This window comes from Gossypium hirsutum, chromosome A08 (assembly GCF_007990345.1).
Source record: "Gossypium hirsutum isolate 1008001.06 chromosome A08, Gossypium_hirsutum_v2.1, whole genome shotgun sequence".
In the NCBI taxonomy this organism is placed as follows: domain Eukaryota; kingdom Viridiplantae; phylum Streptophyta; class Magnoliopsida; order Malvales; family Malvaceae; genus Gossypium; species Gossypium hirsutum.
In genome coordinates this window covers 125749898-125776185 of record NC_053431.1, presented here as the reverse complement: position 1 = coordinate 125776185, position 26288 = coordinate 125749898, and the positions used below count along the sequence as shown (strand labels likewise).

At 31.5% G+C, this 26288-nt stretch overlaps 2 protein-coding genes across 3 annotated transcripts; both read right to left on the bottom strand.

Annotated features, from left to right (window-relative positions):
* Window positions 1-557: 557 nt before the first annotated feature.
* On the bottom strand, window positions 558-6884 carry LOC107909171 (ubiquitin carboxyl-terminal hydrolase 25). 2 transcript variants are annotated; one of them, XR_001687179.2, is made up of 8 exons: window positions 6039-6884; window positions 5313-5388; window positions 5100-5192; window positions 3786-3872; window positions 2647-3695; window positions 1838-1966; window positions 920-1108; window positions 558-835 (listed from the first exon to the last, which is right to left on the bottom strand). XR_001687179.2 is itself a non-coding variant. In XM_016836619.2 (7 exons), exons 1-7 carry the CDS (start codon window positions 6698-6700, stop codon window positions 985-987), a joined length of 2220 nt encoding a protein of 739 aa, XP_016692108.2. In that variant the 5' UTR covers window positions 6701-6880; the 3' UTR covers window positions 558-984. The 2 variants fall into 2 exon arrangements, 1 of the variants encoding a protein (XP_016692108.2); XM_016836619.2 differs by having other exon boundaries at window positions 558-1108; window positions 6039-6880.
* Window positions 6885-23289: 16405 nt separating this feature from the next.
* Window positions 23290-25517, bottom strand: LOC107909170 (9-cis-epoxycarotenoid dioxygenase NCED3, chloroplastic). The gene has a single exon (XM_016836618.2). The coding sequence runs from the start codon at window positions 25339-25341 to the stop codon at window positions 23623-23625; it is 1719 nt and encodes a 572-aa protein (XP_016692107.2). The 5' UTR covers window positions 25342-25517; the 3' UTR covers window positions 23290-23622.
* Between the last annotated feature and the right edge of the window lie 771 nt (window positions 25518-26288).

The following is a 26288-nucleotide window of genomic DNA, read 5'->3' as shown; positions in this document are numbered from 1 at the left end:
AAAATTGTTGTGGGTGCTTTCAAATAAATAAACGATTATAGGCGGGAATCAAACCCCTAACCTCACAAGTAAGGGATGAAATTAGTGATCACCACAACAAACTTTATAATTTTAACTAAACTTAGTTTTTTTTTTATTCAAATTAGTACTTAGTTATTTGAACCAAAAAAGTTAAATACAATCCAATGAATATAATTTAATTTGAATTTTAATATTTAGATGAAAATTAATTACTAATATCATTATTTAAATTAAATAATAATAAATTAAAATTATTTAGACACCCAAATATATAAATTTTGTACAATATAAATATAAAAAAGAAATCAAACTGGGGTATGAATATATTTATTATAATTATAATCCGTAAACAAATAGCACATGTCTCGATTAATTCATTTTTATAAAAGAACCAACACATTGTAATATTTATTCATTTTCAAGATAGATTTTAAGTGGAGCAACAATTGTAGGTTTTAACTCATTGATAGTAAGTAATTCACATAAACCTAGTATCATCGGATCACATTTTGATGGGAGAATTTTAATGCAATCCATACAATGAAGAATTTTAATACTAATTGATTTCTTCCAAAATATTCTTCATACAAAATGAATTAAGATTTCCTCACTTTTCAGCCAAAACAAAATTATATTGAAGAAACAAGAAAACAACTTCTACAAGGCCTCAACAGATCAAAACTTTTGTCAATATTCCAACTCACCACTTTTATCTCGAAATCATTCATGGGGCAACCAGCGACAAGCATGTCCAAAGATGAATATCTAGTGCCATTGCTGGATCAACATACACCCAAAGATGTATATTCTTTCACTACAACACCAATTTGTACTATAGATTAACATGACAAGACACTGGCTAAGAGAAGTTAGCCAAGAAGTTCACATCCGTGATTACCTGAAAGTTGGAATAACTGGATCTCAAGATTGAACGGTTGTTTGCTTCAGTGCCGGTTGAGCTGATCAAGGAATTGGATGTTCTTGTGTTCTTCGGCTAAAAGATTGGATACGTTTGATTAGTTCTTCCTTTAGTGGTTTGGGTATTTGTCGAATAAAACTGGCCTTTGCATCTGCAATCAACTTCTTCCTGCACAAAAATAGTTGAAGGTAAGAATCAAGGTTTGACATTTATGACGCTGATACAAATTGTGGGGATATTATTGCAATAAAAAGAATAGGAATTAAAAAGGTAAAAAGAGTGTGTAGTGCATCTAGCAAAGGAAATAGAAAGGCCATTTGTTATGTTTTACTCCTTGAAAACTGCAAAAACTTGCTGCAAAGAAAAGAGGCATACCAATTGAAATCCATGGTGAAAGGGAACCAGACATCACACGGCATCACTCATAAAACAAACATTACATCTCAAAATGACCATTTATCCTAAAACGATACATTATGAACGAAACCCGCAGCACTAAATTCTTGCATACTAAACATAAGCTCAAATCACTTCAATCACAGCAACACTTCTATCTCATTATCCAGGTCCATGTATGTGCATGTTTATATCAAGGTTGAGTAATAAATAAGCCTTAGGTTTGAAAAACAATGCTTGAAAGCATTTTATTGACTCAAAAGCTCTGGGGAACCAAATCAGCCTTGGCTTGAAAAAAGAAAAAAAAAATTGTCTTTCTTTGCAAGTATATGCTTCTATAGAAGTTTGTCATACATGCCAACAATTCACACCAATTTGATGAAAATCTACAGCAAGAAGAATGCATCAAAATTCCTAAAGAAAATCATGCATGCAAAGTAAACATAGAAATTAAATTACCCATACATGGACGCGTTACATAACAGTTCAACAAAGACTTACTCTAAATCATTGCCACTCAGGGTGTTTCCAATCTCCAGCGCATATGACTGCTTCTTCAAATTCATGAAATTGTAAACATTATAGTACCAGCCACAGGATCGCAAAACTGAAGAAGCTTCTTTTTTCAACCTGGTAAATATTGCATTGAAAATTAAAAGCATGCCAAAATAACAAAGATGATGTTAAAGCAATAAAAAACCAATTTTTCACTAGTTAAACACAAGTATAAAAGCTGAACTATAAAGAAATTGTATGTAACTAAAATATTCATGCCAGTAAGGATTCAATTTTCTAAGCCCTGCTAACTATTGTCTGATGCTGTACAGCAAACAAGAAAACAAAACTGTTTTTATGCATACATCAATAATATAATCAAGTTAACAAGCTTTTTTTTTTTTGGTTCTTTCACACTGCGACTAATTCCAAATGCAACTTGCTCATCAGTGCAGGTTAACAGCAGCAAGTAGACCTGCGATTACTGAACATAAAATTAACATGACATGGAAGAAAATAACTAAAACACATTATGAAACACAAACACAACACAAATACAAAAACACGCCAAGATCTAGGAAACACAAATCATCAATATGTCAAAAGTGAAAACACAAATTGCCAGGTGACTTCGAACACAGTGACTTCTAACTGATCTCCAAATTGAGAGAGATTTTGGAACTGGACAATCATAAAAGACAATGCTATTAAAATTAACAGAACCGCATAATCGCAAACAACTAATATGCTGCACTTAGTGAGTAAAAAAAATGTATATTATACCACCAAAGCAATTGAGATAGATTGCAGCTTACATTTCTTTCATGTTTCCCACTTCTGCACGAGATCGAACATCTTGGGAAAGCAAAAGACAGGACTTTCCTGCCAGCATGGATAAATCACAGGAGTCTTCTATTTTCTTAAGCGCTGAGTAATCACAGCAATCTCTAAATTTTTCATTTGGCTCCGAGTTAACACAGGAGTCTTTTAGTTTTGTCATTAGACTTGTGTTACCAGAAGAGTCCTTTGGTTTTATATTTGGCCCCAAAATATCACAAGAGGCTTCCGGTTTTCTCTTTAGCCCTGAGAAATTAAAGGAACCGTTCCATTTTCTCTTTGACCCTAAAACATTACAGAAATCTTCAGATTTTCTATGTGGCCCTAAGATATCACAAGAATCTTCTAATTTTTGCTTTGCTTCTAAGATATCAGATGAATCTTCTGATTTCTTTTGCTTTGAGTTATCACAGGCATCAAAATGAGCATTATTAACCTCCACTCCAACTGCCATCCTACTGCTACCATTAACTACAAAAGGATCTGATTTCATAGAATTTCCATTTGTCAATGCAAATGGTTGGCTTTTTTCACTACCAGCAGTATCAACTTTTCTGCTCTTGTCAATAACATTCCTGTTCATCAATGGCAACATATCTTTCTTATTCTTGTCCACATGAATTGAATCCTTTGAAACTCCATTCACGGTGATGTTTTGAGTCTTATGGAAGTCAATTTTTCCATTAACCGTAATTGGAAGCTTTTTGGGAACAGGTTTTTCAGAAATGTTGAATTTCACCCGTGGGGTTGAAGACTGTTTCCCAACCTTATCATTCTGTGAAAATTGCTCAACAAAAGGTTTTGTTTGGACCGGTTTCAATTGGACAGCTTTCAAGACTTTGGATGTCTCACTTCCGTTAGAAACATGTGGTTTAGCTCCATTGGAAGAAAATGAAGTGCTCAAAGACCCAGGCCTTTGGTTAGTACGAGAAAAGAAAAGAATATAAACCTTCTCTGACAAGACCTCCTGCAGGGTTGAAAGTGAGACAAAGGAGTCATTGCAACAATACCACCTGCCCATTGCATCCTTTACGAACAGAAAACAAATATCAGCAAATAATTCAAGAGTGCCTTGAAGAATACATATAAGGTGGAAGAAACATGATAACATAAGCACCTTGATATATGCATAATAGTGTCCAGATTCTGGTGAGGACCCTGAGTGGACAATAGTACCAAATAGACTATACTCTGGCCGTGGATCCTGCATTGAAAATAACAACAAAATTACAAAAAAAAAGAAAAGAAAAGAGGGGATAGATGATATATGGCACAGAACAAGTATAACCCATCATTTTGTATGGGATAACAAAGAAAATGCTCAAGTGTGTCAAATTCTATTGGGTAAAACTGCTAGAGCTGGAGAGACTTGTCAAGTAAAGGTGTAGAAGAATGGGACTGTTTTGCTTACTTTAGCAGTGCTAATGGGGTAGTAGAGACATAATCTTACATTTAAGACATTTATTTTCCTAGTTTTGCTCTCCTATGCAAGCTCAGTTTCTCCAGATTATTTTAGATGTCGGTTCCTTCAGTGTTTCTTCAACCAACATTTTTTCTATTTATTCAGAGTCTTACGTTGTGTACCCAATATACCCCCTACACATGTGCCCCACTCAAGCACTCCCTACAAGCTTTACTACTTATAAAAAGAGAGCAGTAATCCCTAATACTATATTGAGAATCTTTTACCCTGAAATAAAAGGCACATTTCCATAATAAGCTAAGTGCACTATACCCATCAAAATTCCTTCTAAATTGTAGAGAATCCATTAGCATTCTTTCTAGCCACTGGTGGATTCTAGCAGCAGTGTGCCAATTGCAGTTGGCAACCTCTAAAATGTATTTGAAGCTATTTCTTCCACTTCTAAAAATCTATACATCCCAAGGTAACCAGGCAAATATCTCCTTAATCTGAAAGGAGTTTTAATATTCTCTTCTTGCAGATTAAAGTCTACACTATATTAATTGGGTAAACTCCATTATCCATTTTTTCAGTAGATTTTTAAAAGATAACCTATCAAGAATCACACTTAACAGATGACTAAAACTGGCAAGAAGAACAAGAAGTGCTTGACAATAGTTTAGTCCATTACAAGTTAGTGTTGACACTCAGAGTTTTCATTTCTATAGTTGACTCCATCGCAAATCAAACAATCATGGGGATTAGAACGTGTTTAAAGTCCAACATTCCACCATTCCATATTGATATTCAGGCTATTTGGACAAATGAAATGACAAAATATTTTATATTTGAAGATTAGAGCTCAATGTCCCAGCAATGTACATTATTTTTTAGGAAATCACTTATACCACCTTCTAGAGAGGTATCATTAGTTAACTTGCAACTACACACATCTTTATTAGTCACAGTTAAACTTAGATGATAGAATTAACAGAATGCGGCAAATGTAGAAGAAACAGCTTAACACACCTGGCTAGCTTTGCACATGAAGCTTGAAAGAACCAAAACTTCTTCGAATGTGACAGGCCTATTAATCTTCCCACCAAAGATTCCCTCAAATCTCTGCCATAACAATCCAAAAACCACTCCATTAATCCAAGAAACAATAAAAGAAAAACTAACTTAAACAATTATAATATTGGCAATGAAAACCAAGACTAAGATTTTAAAAACATGCCATACCTTCAGTTGAACCACAAGGATATTAGGTGCTTGACGTATAGACAGTTGCTTCCTTGCTGCCATCAATTTCTTACAACTAAAAATCCATAAGTTTCTCATTCAAAACACAATAAGCCAAAATAAAATGTGCCAATCACACTCTGCCAGGGTCACTCTTGCATTAGCAATTTTTTTCTTCCTAAAAAGGCTTATATAGTAAAAATGATGAAAAATACAAAACCATAACAGATAAAAAAAACAAAAGCCTATAGGAATAATACCAAACCTAAAATATTTATGCTACACAAAACTAAAACCATATATTGCGATGTCTAGAAAACCCATACTGCTAGCTTTTTAGTTGTTCCTTGGTTCTTTTTGCTTCTGAAAGTACAAGCATGTAATAAAAGCAACCAAGACACTAGCTAAACAAATATTGCTCCCTTTGATTGCTACTTTTACTACTTCGATATATATATATTTGGTAAAGGGAAAGGGATAGGGGTAGGGGTAGGAATTGTTTAGGATCCAACCCGGGTATCAAGTCCTTTGTCACTCCACCCGTGGTTCAGTTGACTACTACATCGATATACTAGTTTCATTTCCTTTTTACCACATTGATTCTTCACAAACATTGTCTGTAATTAATTAGTCTATGTTGAAAGCAAAAGCAACATCAAAATGATACCCAAACAAATAAAACCAAGAATTTAAGCAAGTTGGAATTTGAACTGAATTTGAACTTACTTCTCACACTTGTACTTATTATTCCCATCCAAAACTTCAGGCTGAAAGAACTTATGCATAGCTTCCTTAAGTGAACCACTATTCAAAATATCAAGGCTAATATCCATAATCTCATCAACCTTATTTGACTCCCCACCACACCCCAAACACTTAACCTGGCTTTGCAAAGCACCCCCAAATATCTCCTTAACTACGGTATTGTCATTGACAGCTTCTTCTCTTCCTCCTCCTTCACTTCCCTTTAGCCGCAACTTCTTTAAACGCAGACACGTGTTATGGCAAGCATCGATAACGTACCGCAAGAACTCATGCGCGTCCTCTTGTAGACCGAACCGGAAGTGCTCGGCGAAGATTTTAAGGCAGCTTTGGATCTTGGAAGGAGCGTCGAGGGTGAGATCGAGGGTTAAGGAGCGTGTAATCCACGCTTCGAGGATACAGAAAGGACAGTCTCGGGGTTTCTTAGAGGCGGAGGCGTCGCAAGAGGAGGAGTGTTGGGAACGGAGACAGAAATTGGCGAGCGGCGGAGTGTAGGTGAGGCACTGAAGGACGCTGTTGAGGTAACAAGAGTTGCCGAGGTTTCTTAAGCCTAAAGGAGGGCCTTTCTTCCGTTTTTCACTGAGTAGACTCGGCTGCCAAGTCATTTGTAACTCGACAATTCCCATTAACGGCGGTGGTCCTCCTTCGCCGATCTCTCATCGGACGGCCACTCCCACCAGCAACGCAATCGCATTTCCTTCAAATTTTTAAGGAAATTCGCTCTCAAAAATCAAAATTTCCCCCCTTTTCCCCATTTGCCAGGGTTCGTTGCTTTTTTTTTCCTTCAATTCCCATTTTTCTCAATTAATTTGGTCAACTAAAGTCTTGGTCTTTATTTTGTTTTTATTAACTTTGGGTGAAATTATAGTTTTAGTCCTTTATTATGGTAAAATTTGAAATTTAATCATTCTATTTTAATTTGATATAATTTAATCTTTTTAATTTTATAATGTTTTTATTTAGTCCAAAATTGCCAACACTTGTAACTAATCTAGCTCAAGTGTGAATGTGAAATTTCTCTAAAATTATCTTTAAGCATTCAACTTACGTGTAAATTTATATTAGATTAAGTTGTTTGACTGAATTTTTTTTTAAATAGTCTTGAATAATTGGTTCATCTATAAATTATTTTTTTTAAAAGTTTTACATCAACAATTTAGTAGAATAGTTAACCATATTAATATCAAAATTTGATCGAACTGTTTAATTGAACTTATTAAATCAAGAACCAATGACATAAAATTGAATATAGAGCAAACCATTCTGAACTTGTTATAAATAAAAAATTGAGAGAAAAAACACTAGTGGTTCAATTGACTAAATCAATTTATATATATTTTTAATATTTTTATTTAATTGTTATTGAATTAACAGTTCAACAGTTGAATTTAGAATTGACTGTATAAACAATTCGATTGTAAATTCAATTTTTACAATATTGATTAATATTGTGAATGCTTTAATAACATTATAAAATACGATAACCACATTGTGTCAAACTAAACTAAAGTAATTAAATCATAAATTTTAACGCAATAGAAGGAAAAGAAAATAAGAACGAGACCTTTTATTCATTTATTCGAAGATTTAATTATGGATTTTATTTCTTTACTTTATGAAAATCGAAAAGTTGTTCTATCTACTTTGATTTGTCAAAATTTGATCCTCGTACTTGATGGAAATTGAGAAATTAACCCAATTAGTAATACTGTTAAACCTTAACTAGAAAATCAATTACAATGAATTAACAAATTATATGCAAAAAATTAATAAAAATCAACTGTTCAAATTTATGTTTTTACTCACAATTGGATTAAGTTCTTAGTTTTTGTAAAGTAAGAATGTCAATTTTTGATAAATTGAAGTAGAAGGATAATATTTTTAGTTTTAGCAAAGTAGAAGGATAAAATTTAGAATTAGACCTTTTGTGAGCATACCGACCTTTTTTTGGTTAAGGTCCATTCCTATGATTTTCTTCGGCTTTTGGTGAATTGGGCTTTTCTAATATCAAAGAAAAATAAGATGAAAAAAAAAACAGTGGGAAACGAGGAAATATAAATTGTATGCAATTTATTTTTTTCAGATAAATATTTAGTATAAGAGAAGTAACGTTAAAGATAAAAATAATTAATTTTATTTTTTATTGCATTCTTTTTCATTTTCTTCTCAGTTATACAAATATGACATAATTTATTTTAATACAATAGGAAGTTTATCTTTTTAACTTTATCATTCGATTAAATTATTGAGTGTTGGATAACTTAATGTTCTTATATTTATATGGAGTATCATATTTTATATTCATGTAAGTCAAGAAAAAATTTAAAAAATGGAAAATCGAAATGATTCGTGATGTTTAAATATTTTTTTAAAATTAAAAAGTTGTGGTTGCTTAAATTGAATTGAATCATATTTTTATTCCATAAATATGTGTTACATGTTTCTTATTCATATGAATCAAGCATAATTTTACTAATCTTTAATGCCTTGCTATATCAAGGGATCTTGTCCAACATAGTTCTTGTCACTTGCCTCTTGCCTCTTGCCTCTTGCCTCTCTTACATGTTTGACACTTAGAATTTCAATTTTGGCACATTTCGACAAATTAAGGAGTCATATCCATCTTTTGCATGGTAATACGTGAATCTTCACCGAGTCTAATTATTAAGGTAATCAAGTCCGATCAACACTTAGCTAGGAGGCTACCCATACCTTCCAAAACGACCTACAAGGCCAAGATCTTAACACATGTCTAAGTAACCAACTTAAAGCTATAAATATTTCCCTATCTTAGCAAGAAGAGGCAAGACATTTCTTTAAGAAAAGGGAATGGGGGAAGATAGAATCTCCCACACCTATAGCTTTCCGCATAATCACTATATGAATAGTCATTCTCCTCTTACAACAATGATTTTGAAGCTCATTAATTTCTCTTTCTTTCTTTAATGATTTTTTTTTAATTCGTGATTATTTTTCTCAAAAATATCATTTTTAGGGTTTTAACTTGAATTATTTCATTAAAACCCAACACTTGTTGTAAAACTGATTAATTGTTAGTCACTACATTAATCAAATCATAACAATCTATCATTATTATCAAAATACATCCACTTAATAGGATATTCATATTTCTATTTTTTATAGATGATATTAAAAAAATAATTAAAACATAGATATAAATACGCATAATGCCGAAAAAATAGTAAATTTTTTTCAATCATTAGAGGAAAGGGATGACAAATTTTGAATATGTAAATGCTAGGCAAAAAATTTAATTACTACTTCAAACAAGTTTTAACAAATATAATAAGGTTTTTGTGTTTAAAAAAATATTGCAAGAATTTTTAGGAAAAAAAATACTCATGTAATTCATTACCACCATAAAAAGGAGGATAATATGCTTCAATACATTTGAACTCACATCTTCCTGTATTGATAAGAATACCCATGCCAATCAAATTAAGACTCAATCAACATCTTTCTACTATTATTAAGAAAGGTAAAGAGAGTAAAGAAATTATTAAGTCAAAATTGATTTTATAAATTTTATATAAAAATAAAAACATTTTCATAATAATATTTATTAGGGTAAACTACAAAAATAGCCACTTTTGTTTGTCTCAAATTACATTTTAGTCACTTATGTTTGAAATATTACATTTTAGTCACTTATGTTTGAAATATTACATTTTAGTCACTTACGTTATCGTTTTGTTACAAATTGGTCACTCTGTCATTAAGCTCCGTTACTTCCCTAATGACATTCCTACGTGGTAGTCTAAATGAGTTTTGAACGCCAACTTGGATGCCAAAAGGAGACGAGAATAATTTTTTTATTAAATAAATTTAATTAATTAAAAATTTTAAATTAATTACACCTTGAACTGGAAAAGAAAAATCATTCGTCTCCTTTTTCTTTTAATTTTTTTTTCATTTTGACTAAAAAAAATTATTTTCATCCCAGTTGGATATCTAAGTTGACATTTAAAACTCATTTGGACTGCCACGTAGGATTGCCGTTAGGGAGGTAATGGAGCTTAACGACAGAGTGACTACTTCGTAATAAAACGATAACGTAAGTGACTAAAACGTAGTATTTCAAACATAAATGATTAAAATGTAATTTGAGGCAAATAAAAGTAACTATTTTGTAGTTTACCCTATTTATTATTTTATTAAAAAAAGTTTTTTGATGCGCAATGAACAAAAGTCGACTAGGATTAATTTAAAATAAAATTTATATTTAGTGTATTAATAAGGTATAATCTTATTTGCATTATCGGTGAATTGGATGGTGATAAATTATTAAATTAAAATTAATATAAGTGATTTAAATTGATTTTATATTACGAGTTACAATATCACATTAAATGTATATATATATATATTAGAAAAACCAAACAAGGAACATGCAAACCCTTTTGAATGACAAATATTTACACCCGATTTTTGGATAAAATGTTGGGATAATATGACTTTGGCGCCTGAACTTGGGAATATTTTGGTATTTGTATTTTTTATCTACTTTGATCATTAAAATTGTTAATTAAATTCATGTTTATTCTTAAAATTTGGGTTCTATCAAGATTTGATTATGTAACCAATTTTATTAGAATATAATCAGATTAGACGAACCAAGAATTGATCAATATAATGGTTTAAGCAAAGGGTTTGAAATGATTAACTTGGAAATTATTTGAAATTAGTAAAAATTGAAAATCTGGACAAAAAATGTCAGTTTAACAATTTGAAATTTCTTTATTTTTAATTAATTAATTTTGGTTCAACGGTCAAACCGATTAAGTTAGTTGAATCGAGAATTGATGGCCTGACCTATTCAACCGCTTGTCCAGTTATTAAAAAAATTGAATGTGACACTATGAGATTATGCAACATCTTCAAACTTGTATATTTTTCAAGTTCAGTAATGAAAATAGGCCTAGTTGCTAACTTCAAATACTAAAATAACAAAAAATACAAATATCAAAGTCAAACCCAGTTACCAAATTTAAGGTAAAAAATTATATTATCCCTATAGAGCTTCTACTCTAATGCTAAAATATTAACATTATTTATGTCATGTTTTTGAACCATGACAATGCACGTTTTGGATTTCACAACCTTTCAAAATATTCCCTAGTTCTGTCACATTGCATAAGCAATTTAGCCACATCGAACAGGTGATTGAAACATAAAGAACATGTGTTCAACAAGGTTACATAAGCAATGCAAAGCAGCCAATCTGTCAGAGAAAGGGCAAGTGAGGATATTGTTCCATTCAAAATTTCGACCAAAAAACAAAATGCAGGCAAGAATTTGGTGCATATGGTTTCATTTTGGTGGTTGAAATTACCCTATCCAATGCTCACACCCTTTATATACGTCTCAAAAGTTGATGCATATCACACCTTTGACCTTATTCACCTTGTTTTTCAGCTATATCATGCCAAAAAAACATAATATATATTATATAAATATACGTGGTCATGCATGCTTCATTCTTGAACAGCTTTGCAGTGTTTCTCGACCCTTCTATAACATGTAAACTTATAATGTATGTATATATTAATTTGTGGTAGCAAAAGGCATTTGAGGAATTAAGATTTGCATGGTTTTCAGTGATTCATATAATAATATTAAATATTGTGAGCTCTGTTGGAAAGGTGGAAGGGGCAAACTATTTTGTTCACTCAATATATACACACATATATAAAATTTCCATGGATAAGAGGATTCTCGCTCATCCAACCAATCTACGAAGACATTCTGATAACCTATGTCTCCGTATGCAAAAAAAATTGCTTAATTGAGGATTTTAGTAGTTTATGATAATTCGTGCAAAAATTAAGTCAAGGAATATATTAAAATTTTCAATATGAAGTTTTTATAAATAAAAAAATTGAGCGTTAAGAGGTTTCATGATAACAAGATCTTACCACTTGTTTAGGTTATATGTGTATGAGAGAAAACACTTCTATTTGTTCCTTAAGATTTGTGCATAAATTGGATTGTTTATCAATTTACATTTTAATGAGAGAGTGTGATAGGAATATACTAAGGACCAATCATATGATAATTGTAATATCATACTTTTACCTAGCGTATTTATAAAGGTATTGTAATTAATGTTTTTTGCATTTATTTTTATGTTTAAATAAATTGTATAATGATAATGTTCAAAACATGATATGACCATTTTTAAATGTTTTTAGTCAAAGTATTATTGTGGACATGAACAATAATAATATATTAAGACTAATATGTGTTTAATTGATGATAAGTGTTGTTATAAATATGTGATATTAACTCAACACATAAGTATATGTTAAAAGAATAATATAATGGATTAACCCACCATGAAAATGTTTTTTTTTGGATTATTATGTAATAGTCACAACGTCTCTCATAGTGATAATTGTATGTATGATCCTTAGACTTGAGATTGTCATTTTTCCAATATCGTGAGTCGTATTTTTTGACACAGTTAAACGTCTTCCGTAAATGGTTGTAATATTAAGATTGGTGTTGGGTGTGCCACAATCTATGTAGTGATGTGAGTGATCAAGATAGAATTTGTCCCTACTATATAATATTAGAAGCAATATTTTAGACCTCTTGATCGAGTGAGACTATAAATGCATGACCATGAATGTTGATATGAGATACCACACTCATTTATTTATCTTAGTCTACTTGAGAAATCAATAAACAATAGATTGGGCTATATGAGGGTGATTGTTCCATGACTTGTGTTCAATTTAGATATCAAGAACAAAGGGATATATTATAAGATGACATTATCATGGAAAGGTTATGTCAAACCATAACTTTTTGTAACTTGAGTAAATGTGATGTTTTTCTAGATGCCAATAATTATTTGTAACGTTAGAAATGATCTAATATTACTACCATCGATGTGGGATCCTTGAATTATAAAAGGATGAAGTTAACTTGAATTATATTAATTATAGAAATGTTCTCGTAATTAATTTAATTCGATTAAGTTAAATATTAGATACGATATATGTGTATGCTTGATGCGCATACATTGAGGATCCAATTAAATTAAATATAAAAATGAGTTTCATATGATTTTAATTGAGTATATCTTTATCGTAATTATTAAAAAGGGTTTTTTAATAATTTTAATCAAAATGTATATTCAAAGTTTGAAATAAACTAATATTGTTTTGGAAAGAAGATTTGTTTTATTCCAATCCCTTAAATCACTCTATGTGATTAGCTATTAAATAAAAATTTCTGACTATAGGAAAGTCTTGATTCTCCTTCCATCATTTACCCCGAAAATTTCCCTGGTCTAACAACAAGGGTTTTTCAAAAAAATCCTCTGAAAAATTCAAAGTAGTTTTCCGATCGTTTTCACCAGGTGGATACCTTAGGGGCCAGAACTGAATGTTATGGCTATGGTCTGTTTTCTGCTTTGGACATCGACTTCTAGAACCGGTTTTCCTTGCTCAGATTACGGAGGTATAGTTTCGAATCTTTCTTACAACTTAGATCATTTCACGTACATGGATCCATAGGTTGTCATCGCTAGAATTAATTTTCTTCTGCACCACGGGATGTATCGATGTTCCAACAAAATGACCCAATTTGAACTATAAGAGTGAGGTTGTAATTTGGCAAATTAATTGAACTTAAATCACGACATGTACTTATTAATTTATAGTGGACTATTTTCTCACTAAAGCTTGTAGAAAATTTCTGAATTGCATGAACAAATGTGTTATCCATTTTTATTTTATAACTTATATGAACTTCGTTCAATTTCAACTGAACGGATATTTGACAAACAAAATCAACAATTTTACAATTAATATCAAAACTAAGCATTTGAAGTACTAATTGGACATCATATCATTGATTTACAATTAAGATGGATGATTTGATATGTTTCTTGGACCCCATGTTGAATGGAACCAACTATACCTACTAAAAAAATGAAAGAAAGAAAACTTTCATTAAGTACATAGATGAAAAGACACTTGATGCTCAACTCTAACCAGTTGAGAACCACCAACAGATGATGTTTGTGCTGGAAACACTCCCAAACCTGAAGTTACTTGTACAAGTAAAGAAGAAAAATTCGCCAATGCAAACTCTAACGCTCTCATGTGGATAGACTCAAATAACATGTGTCAACCTAAGCAATGCAAAGCAGCAAATCTATGAAAGAAAAGGGCAGGTGAGGATATTGTTCCATTGAAAATTTGACCAAAACCCCAAATGCATGCAAGATTTGGTGCATATTGTTACATTTTGGTGGCTGAAAATTATCTTATAGCCTCCTCACACCCTTTATTTACGTATCAAAAGCTGACGTAACATGCAGGTCACACCTTCTTCACCATGTTTTTCAGCTATATTAGGCAAAAACATAATATATATATATACGTGGTGATGCACATGCTTCATGTTCCAACAGCTTTGCAGTGTTTCTCGACCCTTCTATAGATTTGCATGGTTTTCAGCAAAAGCTTTGAGTGAGTGATTCATATAATATTATTGTATTGTCAGCTCAGTTGGAAAAGTGGAAGGGGTAAACCATTTCGGCCACAATATATATTTTTATATGTAATTTAATTTCCATGGACGAGAGGATTTTCGCTCATCCAACCAATCTATGAAGAGATTCTGATTACCTATCTCTACGTCTGCAAAAAGTTCGGCACAGGGATTCAGAGTTGCAGATGATCCACAGTGGCTGCCGCTTTGGTTTAATTTTAACATTTTCTTCACTATTGTATAACATGGTAAAATAAAATAAAATACATCATCGGTAAACACATTATATTCTAGAAAGAAAATATAAATATAAATTTTAAAATTACATTATTAACAGGAATAAACCGTAAAAAAAGGTAATATCTATGATTATAAAAGAAAATAGATGATACCTTAATTACATAAAATATTGTCTTTAAAACTACTGTATACTGTTATAATCTTTTGTGGGCTAAAGCAGTTACCTACAGAATTTAATATGGTTCATGAGGTTATTTGTTTTTTTTTTCAAATAATTTATATTAACTTTGTTAAATAAATTTTTTAAATTAAAATATTATTTATGTTTGTTTTATAATTTATGAAAATTAATTTTTTTCGAGTTTATAATTACTACTCCTAATATTATTTTGAGAATTTTATGTATCAAAAGTTGACGCATCATGCATGTCACTATATGATAACTCAATTTTTTTTGTTAATTTATCTTATAGATGTAACTTCTTTTCTAAATAAAATCAATTTTGGGATATCATATTAAGTCGTTAATGCATTTTAGCTCTTCATAAATTCGATTTTATCATAAATGCGAAATACTTATTTTATAAAAATGACAAATAAAAAAAAGTGCGGGAGAGATGAAAAGATGTAAGGTCGTTTGTCTATTCGGCTAGTCAAACATGGGTTAATTCATAGATCTTTGGGCTTTGATTATCAAGGAATAGAGACTTTACAAATACAGTTTGAGGATTGACATTCCACTGCTGTTATTTTATATGTATATGGTTACAATTATCTAAGTTCTCAATGTCCCTATGATATAGCACTAGACGGACTGTTAGCCAGTGTGTATCGACTTTTTCATTTTTTTTTAGCTCAATAATGGTAGAACACTACCATAGAACAGAAAATAACATACAAAAACATCTCATAAACACCACCTATCCCCAATCAGCCAAAAAGAACCACTCATAAAACAGAGCCCATCAAAAACACCAAACAAAAACGAAATCCCCTCCAAAAAATCTCTCTCTGATCAACAGACACAACAACCAAACAATGATAGACCACCCAAACAATGAAATACCCTCTAGACTCATACCAAAACACTCCCCAATTCTCAAGCATTCTAAGGAAAACTAAACCCAACTCACCACCAAGCCTTAAACAAACATGGCCTACTCATACCAGCAGTTGCTAGTGTTTCAGCCATTTCGTTCCCGTTTGTATTAGCAATAGAAAATTATATCTTTCCAACACAGGCAATCCTCCTTTCTAAGTCTGCAAATATAGCTCGTTTCGACCAAGGTCTCCTTGTTTTATCCAGAACCCAGTTAAAAACCAACCTCGAGCCCATTTCAACAATTAAAGAGCCTCCCTTCCAATCTAACTCAGAAAAAATGTCCAACGTTGTAATGACAGCTCCTAATTCAGATGTGACAGCATCACAAGCGTCACAAGGGCCCGAGAATATAGCTCTAACACTACCTACCGCGTCCCTCATCACGCCTCCACAGCCCGAAGCACCCTCAGAAGCAGTTCCACTAACGTTAAATAACAGCCACCCATGTGGAGGAGAACAGCAACCTATCGAGCCAGATTTAGAGAGTCTGCACTTAACCGGGCAAAACCACTTAACATAGTTAGCATAAATTACTTAATTTGTTATCAATAGAAGTTGAATTAGGGGTGGAGCCACATGGATAATTGTGGGGTTAACCGACCTAAAAAATTAATGTAGTTAAAATATGGGCCGGGGTCAAGCTCAAACATTCAAGGTTCAAGATTGGCTCGACCTGTTTTTTAAGTTTGTAATATATTAATTATGTTATTTATATATATTATGTAATTTATAGAACATAAAATTTAATCAATAGTAATATATAATACTATAATGTAAACTATAATGTAAACTATAATGTAAACATTAAAAAATTATTAAGTTGCTTATATATAATTTTAATAAATGGAAAGGTATATAAAATTATTAAACATTATATTAAAATATAAATATTTTTTAAATTTTAAAAATAATATGGACGAGCTTAAAATGGATTTAGGTTAGTTATTAACAAACATCAGGGAGCTTAGGCATAGCTTTAGACTTGTATATCTAGCTAGATTGAGCTTGAGCAAATGTAATGTGTGTTAATAGAATGCTTAAAATATAAATATTTTTTAAATTTTAAAAATAATATGGACGAGCTTAAAATGGATTTAGGTTAGTTATTAACAAACATCAGGGAGCTTAGGCATAGCTTTAGACTTGTATATCTAGCTAGATTGAGCTTGAGCAAATGTAATGTGTGTTAATAGAATGCTTAAGCTTAGTTTAAACCCAACTCAGCTCAACTCGACCTATAAACAAATCTAATCCAATCTCTACAGCAAATACTCTAGAGGGAGTGGCTACTTAATTAGGTTGTTTTCAATATGGTTTTTGGGAATGATATGTTGGTATTATGTATAAATTAGCTAGAATTCAATATTATTATGTATTTAAAAGATATAAATATATGAACTTCCAATTCATAAAAAATTATAGGTAATTGAATTTAATAAATTTTGATATAATTAATAAATGCTAGGTGCAGTGATAAGGCATATTATACTCTCAATAAAAAAATATGAGTTTAAATTTTAGAGATGACATTGTTAGAAAGAACAATTATGAACTCTAAATATGGACTATAAAAAGACATGAATATTGATATAAAAAAAATTCATGTAAGTTACCATCTTTAAATTTTACCAAGTTATATCACTTAACTTCTATTATTTACAAAATCACTTATGAACTCCGTTAAATAACCTATTTTAGTAAAATTAAAGTATGTTTCATTTTCATTTTACGATACATGAAGATTAATTCTTTTGGGGTTTGTGATTGACCATGACTCATGTTTTAGTAGCGTTGATTGGGCCTATATGTTCATAGTTATCAAGAAATCAAAATTAATTAGTGCCACTCCAAAATTCATTAAGAAAACCTTAAAATCATGTCAATTAAATATATTATCCATAACTACTCCGTTCAACAATTATTATTAAGATTTAGACTTGAATTTCTCTCAAGTAATTTTAATGTAAAAGATACCTTAATATGCATATGTGATTTATTTTTTAAATAAAATTAATTTCGGAATATTGTATTAAGTCACTTATGCAATTCGACTCAAATTTTCATTAAAATTACTTGACATAGTTTAAATTACTTAATTTATTAATAATTGAAGTTGAATTAAGAGGAGAGACATATGGATGATTGTAGGGCTAATTGAACTACAAGTAAGTAATTAAGTTACAATAAAAGAACTGGGAGTGGGTTTACAAACATATGAATTGAATCCTAAATCTCATACCAGTCATTTTGAAACCTACATAAATTTACCAATGATCGCCACTTCCAGTTACTACACTTGTTCTTTTTCAAAATTTCATTACAAACCACCTATGAATATGTAGCCAATATTACCTTCCAACACACTTTCTTAAGCAAATAATCCTTGCGACTCAGGACGTGAATTATAGGATGAATATCCCTGACCAATGACAAACAGCCAGGTTTCTCCTTTGGAAGTAATTTTAATCTTATGATCAAAGAGTGGCTCTTATGTCAAGCCTTTTCCCCTTCCATATAACTTGACATCTCATCTTCCAAATGCACATCACACTCTGCCTAAGAGCTCCTCAGCCCCATGTTCCATGTGGCTAATTTTCCTCACCAATATTCAAAAAACCATTGATCAAAAGTACTTATATGTTTCCTGTTAAAACTAACATCGATAATGACAAAAGAAATGATCGCGAAACAATAAGAAAAGAAAAAAAATATAAATTTTATGTGAAAAATCCTTTCGGGAAAAACTATGTGTAGAGGAAAAGAAAATTTACTAATGTTTAAAATCGAATGATACAAGAGGAGTTTCTAACTATATCTATTTAAATGTTGAAAAAACACTATATTCTAATCAATGTTAAATAGAAGAAATATAATTTTATACGAATTCTACATCTATTTCAGCCCTCGACCTTAAACCCTACATAGAACCTCTTATTTTACTACTATATTTTAACTTTTTAATAAAAATTCGGATCATACCATTCTAATATTTTCCCTTTAACATGCCTCAAACCCCATTCACATCCTCCTCACTGCTACACAAATTACATACACGTATCAAAAGCTGATATGAATGTCACACCTTTGACCTTACACACCATGTTTTCCAGCTATATTATAGCCAAAAACATAATATATAATAAATAAGTATATGTGGTGATGCACGAACAGTTTTGCAGTGTTTCTCGACCCTTCTATAACATGTAAAATTAAAAATATACATTAATTTGCGGTAGCAAAGGCATTTGAGGTATAAAGATTTGCATGGTTTTCATCAAAAGCTTTGAGTGAGTGATACATATAATATTAATATTTTGTCAGCTCAGCTCTGTCGGAAAGGTGGCAGGAGAAAACCATTTTGGCCACTCAATATATATATAATTTCCCTGGCTGAGAGGATTTTCGCTCCCCCAACCAATCCATGTAGAGGTTCTGATTACCTATCTTTACGTTTAATTTTAACACTTTCTTCACTCCTCTTTTAACATAGAATAGTGACAAATATTGTCCCTAATACCTGTGTGATGACAGCCTCAAATTAGTGCTTTTCTGACTTAAAAGTCCCTAAAACTTCTTTTTGTTAAAAAATGGTATCTAGATTATGACTCAATTACACAAATTACTTTAATTGTTAATTCTATTAAAAAATATCTAGTCAATTATATTGTGGCATGTGTCAAGTGATCAGATAAGCCAATTTTTTAAATTATATTTATCATAAATAAGAAAATGAATAAAGATATCACATATCATCAAATGATTGGCTAAGAAATTTTTATAATGAAGCAAATGGTTAGAGCAATTTGTTTAATAAAATCATAATTTAATTATCACTTTTGATCAAAATAAATTTTAGGTACCTGAATGGAAAAGCGCAATAATTTAGGGGCAATTATTCAGTTACGCTTTTTTCTCTCAAAAGTTTTTTTATTTTTTCTCACACGCTCTCTTTAAAATTTTTATAGATAAGTGATTAATCTTTTAAGATTTTCAAATGTCTCTTCTTAACTTGGTAATATTTTTTTTCCTTTTCAAACTTTATTAATTAATTCTAAAAAGATTAAGATTATGACTGTGATAAATTACTACTTAGATTATGTTTGTATTAATTAAATGATTTTAGATTATTAATTTCATATGAAACTCTAAACATTTTTCCTTAGAAAACATAGTTTATTAATAGAAAGGAAAATGACACCACCAGTTATTAAATTTAAAAAGTTTAAATTATAAAACATTATATAAAAAGAAAAATTTTAAATATAAAAAAAATATATTAAAACAGTGAATCAACAATCATGTCTCTTAAAATGAAAAAAATTATCATTTAAAATTTTTAATTAATAAAAGTAAAATGAAATTAAAACATTTTACCTGACTTTAACAGTATAGATAATTCAAAAGTAAATATGATTTCTTCTGATTTTTCAAAACAAATTTAGAGATTATAAATGCCATTCGTCGATCATTTTGACACGAAAGATTTAAGAAAAGCAAATGTAACCTTTGACATGATGAGCATAATCACTTCAAATAGTATTTTTTTTTATTTCCAACGTCAATATATTGAAATATTTTTTTATAGAATAAACTATAGCAATTTTTGCCATGATGGTTCAACTTATACCACTATCCTTAACCAATATATTTTTGTTTAGACATTAGGAGTTAAGTCTGATGTCGGATGTTTTGTTCCTTATTTATTCAGGTGTTTTATAATTTTACTTATGAAAGAGGTTGGTTTTTCTCAATGCATTTCTAATATCATATATACACATTGATTGAGCAAAAAAAAAAAAACTATCCTCAACCAATGTAGAAGTGAGTTGGTTGCATGATCTTTTATTTGAATTTTCAATATTGAAAAAACTAAAACCACATGTCTTAATCCATCGTAATAATACTGCTATTATTTGAAAAGTTGATAGCAAATATTACAATAGAAAATGTAGATCTATAAGAAGAAAGTATAGCTATGTGAAATCTCATATAACTAATGGTATGATTAATGTTGATTATATTCAAAGTGTTGATAATCTCACATATTCTTTGACAAAAGCTTTAGTTAGAGAAAAAAATATGGATAGTAATAATGAGGATAAGACTAAAGCCTGAACAATAATAAAAATCAATAATAAGGATACTTTACATAATGATTAGAGATCCCAAAAATTAGATTCAAAAGGAAAAATGAATACATATTTAAAAAATCTCTCTTTTCGGTATAATGAATGTATGTATAACAATAATAGAAGTTGAGTATAACTATACTCTTAATGAGGTCCATAACTAGTTTGAGTGAAATGCAGAGTTACAAGAACATCCTTGATAACCTTATTTATATAAAAATTAGGACATATTCTCTAAAGCTTTTATTATAATCGGAATAAAGTACATTACTATAATGTGCTAGATTACAAAACTCATTGTAAAGCATAGAAATCTATGTGTTTGACACAATACACAGTTTCCCCAAAGAAGCCTTAATTCAATATTGGCTCTAGAACATAACTTGTTTAACACTAAATATAAGTTTATGCCATTGACATATGTATAATGCATAACTTTCTATCTTCACTTGAAAAGAGAGATTTACTTTCTTCAAAATGTTTGTGTATTAATTTAGAAGATTTAAACCACGAGACTTGAAGATTTTAAGATATCGATAGATTCAAGTACACTTTCGCATATATTTTATGTTCTTAATGATTTGACATGATAAAACTCGGTTTATTTAGTTTTATATTATAATTTTATGATTGTAACACTTAATTGATAATGACATGATCAACTATTAATTTGACAAAATCAAAAGAAATAGAAACCGACTTTTCATTTTATGTTTAGAATGAAAAATTCAGTGTCTAATTTAGATGAGTCAAATATTTATTCATAATTAGGTCAGGAATATACTTAATTACTTGGGTAACCAAAATTGGAGTTTGATTTTCAATAATTAGATCAAGTTAGTGTTTTAATTACTTATAAGAAAATTTTAATACCCAAATTACTAATCAAATCTATTAGAATAAAATTAGATGAAGATAGAAAAATTAGCTAATATATTTAATGAAAATTTAATTCTAGGTATTTACTATTGATTGATTATTCTTTTTGTTAGAGTTATGTGACCTGAATCCCGTTTGATCTGATCTGAAAAGTTCGACGTACAATTCATTTGTCAAATAAATAAAATAAAGAGGCAAAATAGGAGATCTGTATAGGACTATATTTCTTCAATTAAACATTGATTCTAAAAGGGTTGTTTAATCCTTAAAATGCGTGTAGTCGAAAACCTCTTGTATTGTGATTTTTTAATATTAGTGAATTTCTCCTCTTCTGTCCGTGATATTTCCCGATAAGGGTTTTTCAAATAAAACTTGTGTATTCTTATTTTTCTTTCTTATTGTTTTACGATCCTTCCTATTGCCATTATCGAAGTATAGTATAACACTTTTAAATCTTTTAAAAATTATATTATCAATTATTTTTATAAGTTAAAAGAATATAAGTTACAAATAATAATTTTTATACCATTTATCACGAAATATATACTTGCGGGTACGATATTTGTCCACAAACCCTTAACCTCGTGTTGAGTTGTGAACTTCAGCTATATAATTTCCCAATGAACATCTGTGCTGTTGTAGGCAACCATCCATTTCCCCCCATGAATTTTTCCACTGCTTACATTTCATATTGCCTATGAGGTCATAAAAATTTGTTGCAATTTTAAGCAGGAAATTACTATTTGGACAGCTCCTTCGGGTTAAATAGCAAGGAAGATAACTACGATTAGGTATTAAAATTGAGATTACGGTTGCATTTTCGGTCATTATCACATTACAACACTATTAATAATATCTCTAAGCTAATCAATTCATGGTTAAACCACAATTTATGACCGAAGTTCGACCCTCCGAACCTCTTATTGTCTCGGCAACGAACCGGTTTCGTTGCTTTCAAGTGCTAGGAATGTCTACAACATGTTGCATATTCTTCCATCAGGTATCTCATCTACATTGCACCATGCCAATGGTAGGTTGCCAATACCATCCATGATTTGCAGCAAAGTTTGAGTCACAAAATCTATCAAATTTGAATGACTAAAAAAGGGTCCAATCCTAAATTTATTTAACATTTAACTCCTTTGCTGTTTTTCTCATTTGTTCATTGCTCTAAATTACACTTATGATGTTCATTGTTGTTGATAAAAGATTCGGGTTTAGGGTCCTCTCTTTTACCACACTTCCGAGACCCCTTAACCCGAATCTTATATCAACAAAACATCATTGAAAATAGTAGCAAACAAAGCAACATGTAAGAAAGATCAAAAGAGTTGAGATGTGGGAGACTGGTATTTCTATATATAATGTAAAATTTCAAGTATTTACAACCAAAAAAGAAAAGAAAAAAACAAAGAATTACAGAGGATACAAGCACTACATATTTTGCTTTTAAATTTTATGTACGGTTTCATGCACACTGAAGTGAAAAAAAATATATGCATAAAACCAGCTGAGCTTCAAATAGTGTATGTACCTACATATCCCAAAAGCTACAAACTGGTCTCTCTTAAAACCCCTATATGAAACAGAGGAAGGGATTCCGGGGACAGTATATACATGCATCCCACTGGTAAGTCTCTTCCTGAAAATCGTAAACATGAAAGATATGTAATTAAGCCTGGTTTTCCAAGTCCTTTGAACTTATGAATGTTCCATGGAAACCATATGGGACTCGAGATGGAAGCTTAACCGTAGCTTCTAGCTGTAAATCCGTGGCGTTTACGATCTGCAACTCCGATTTCCATGTCTTTTCGTCGTGAACGAAAGCTAAAATGTAACCATCGTCTTCATTTGTCGAAAGGTTTAGAGGGAAAAACAATGGTTCACCACCATACCTATGGTCACCATACATGTATTTTTTTACCTCACCGGTTGATAGATCAACTTTGGCAAACCCTGAAACTTTAGGCCATGGTTCAGCCAATGCTAAATAAGCAAACCTTGTTTTTCTCCCTAGTAAATTCCGGTTCACCATGCCTGCTTCCAAGTTGACTTGTTCGGATTCCGATATGATAGGGCGGCGCCTGGATTTTCCGGTCTTTAAGTTGAGTCTAATTTCAGAGAGGACACTTTTGAGAGATTCATCACTTTCGTTAAAAATGGAGTCTGGTGGTGTCATGCATGAACCGATTACAACAATTTCATCAGTTTCAGGCTCTTCCCAAGCATTCCAAAGATGAAAACAAAAGCAATCAGGTGCTTCAACCCATTTAATCTCTGAACCATCAATGGCATTCTTAGCTAATACCCCAAATTTCGACATTTTGTTCTTATCATACACCACCGGCGACCCACCATGGATCATTTCAGGCAATTTGAACACTACTTGTTGGTCTGGGATCACCACGAAATTCTCGGTAATAGCAAAATCATGCATCATGGTAGGACCCTCCACCGGAATTTCAACGTCCGGTGACTTTTTGCCATCCGGTGAAACACGAAAGTACTTAAGGTATGGCTTTTGAATAACATCATAACTAAGAGCAAAGAATTCACCCGATTGTGGATCAACTTTGGGGTGAGCAATCATTGTTGAATTCAATTGACCGTCGAAATTGTATCTGCCGATGGTTTCTAAGTCGCCGGCGGGAGTTATATGAACATGGTAAGGCAAATCATCTTCAGACATGGCGAGTAAATGGCCGTTGAAGTAAACAAGTCCAGCGTTGGCAACGCCGGTGCCGTGACTTGGATCAACAAGACCGAACAGTCCACGAGTGTAGAAAAGTAACAGTCTAGCTATGCCGGAATGACCATGGAGTTCACCGATGGCTTTAGGGAAAACAGGACGGCCTAAATCACGTTCTTGGACTAAACGATTAGTTTCAGTGAACCTACATGCATAACTAGCTGACCCATTTTTTAACTGAACCGCATGAACCATACCGTCACCGTCGAAGAAATGGTGACCGGCGACTGGTTCGTGAAGTGGGTTTGCTCCGTTTCGAACGTACACACCTTGAATGCAGTCTGGGATTGTTCCAATCACAGGTAACCGATGTTTGACAGGTTGTTCCGGTACCGGAGCGAAATTACCGGCGATTTGAACTCTGGGGTCAGCTGTTTTTGGAAGAGGATGTTGACTTTCGTGAGAAACCAAAGCATTCTCCACTACATCCAAAGCCATAGCAGCAACTCTTTGAAAAGGATTCCATTGTTGGGGTTTCTCAGTAGGTGGTGATGATGATGATGATTGTTTAGGCAAATGAAGAAATGATGGAGCTTGAAGAGAACATGAAATGTTGTGCCTTTTTGAAACTGGGAATTTAGGCTTAAAACAAGTCCCAATAGCAGCTGCTGCTGCTGCTGGTGATGATGCATATGCAGACATGGATGCTTAAATTTAAGCCAATTAATAATAAAAAAAGGGTCTGTTTTTTGCTATGGTTTGTTTTGGATCAAAAGGAGAATCTTGATTGGCTTTGGGTGAGTAAAGATTTGCATGTGAGAGAGAGTGTTGATGTTGGGGTGAATGGAGAGCAAAGAGGGTTTGGTGTTTTTGAAGGAGTTCGTGAGGGGGTATGAGAGAGAAAAGAGGGTATATATAGGGAAAAAGAGGTCCTATAATGCATGCAAGAGAAGCCCACGTGTTGCAATTTTGTAGCAAAAAAGGGCAAAAGGGAAGTGACAATTTAAAGTGATTAATAGTAGGGGTGGGGACAATGTTGCTTTATCCTTTGACACGACAGCTCTCTTTCTTTATATTCAAAATCCAATATAAAGTTGGGCAAACTACCTCAAAGTCCCTCAATCATTAGTAATTTATATTGTGGTCATTAATTTTAAAAAATTATAATTTAATCACTAAATTATACGAATATTACAAGTTCACCGCTAGCCTGTTAACTTTGCAACAGACGTCTCATATGGATGTTAAGCAAGTTTATACTTTGGTCACTGAACTATTCAAAAATTTTAAGATTTTAAAAACCTCCTTCAGAGTTATATTTTAGTAATCTCGCCACCATTTGATCTCCTTTTCCCCCCGCCAAAAAAAACACTAAAAGAGTTTTTTCCTCCTCTTTCGACTTTATAATTTGATTTTCCTTAAAACAACTTGAAACTTTGCTGATTCAAACTTGAAGCTCTAACAGAAAAGCTATTTGATCTTCATCCACCGTCTTCGAATGGCCGCTTGACTCTAATATGTTTCTCTTTTCAATCATATGAAACTCTCCATCTGGCTCCTAATTAAATTTGGTACGTTTGAGTCTTCTTTTTTAAATGTTTTTATTCTCTCTTTTTTTTATTATGTCCATTTGCTTCTATATGGATACG

What these genes read in the sequence shown, in the direction of transcription:
- LOC107909171 (XM_016836619.2), bottom strand. Translation starts at nt 6,700, where the DNA reads ATGGGAATTGTCGAGTTACAAATGACTTGGCAGCCGAGTCTACTCAGT. An exon ending in AATAAGTACAAGTGTGAGAA is followed by an intron (nt 5,389 to 6,038) that starts GTAAGTTCAAAT and finishes ATGGATTTTTAG; the next exon opens with TTGTAAGAAATTGATGGCAG. An exon ending in ACTATTATGCATATATCAAG is followed by an intron (nt 3,696 to 3,785) that starts GTGCTTATGTTA and finishes CTGTTCGTAAAG; the next exon opens with GATGCAATGGGCAGGTGGTA.
- LOC107909170 (XM_016836618.2), bottom strand. Translation starts at nt 25,341, where the DNA reads ATGTCTGCATATGCATCATCACCAGCAGCAGCAGCAGCTGCTATTGGG.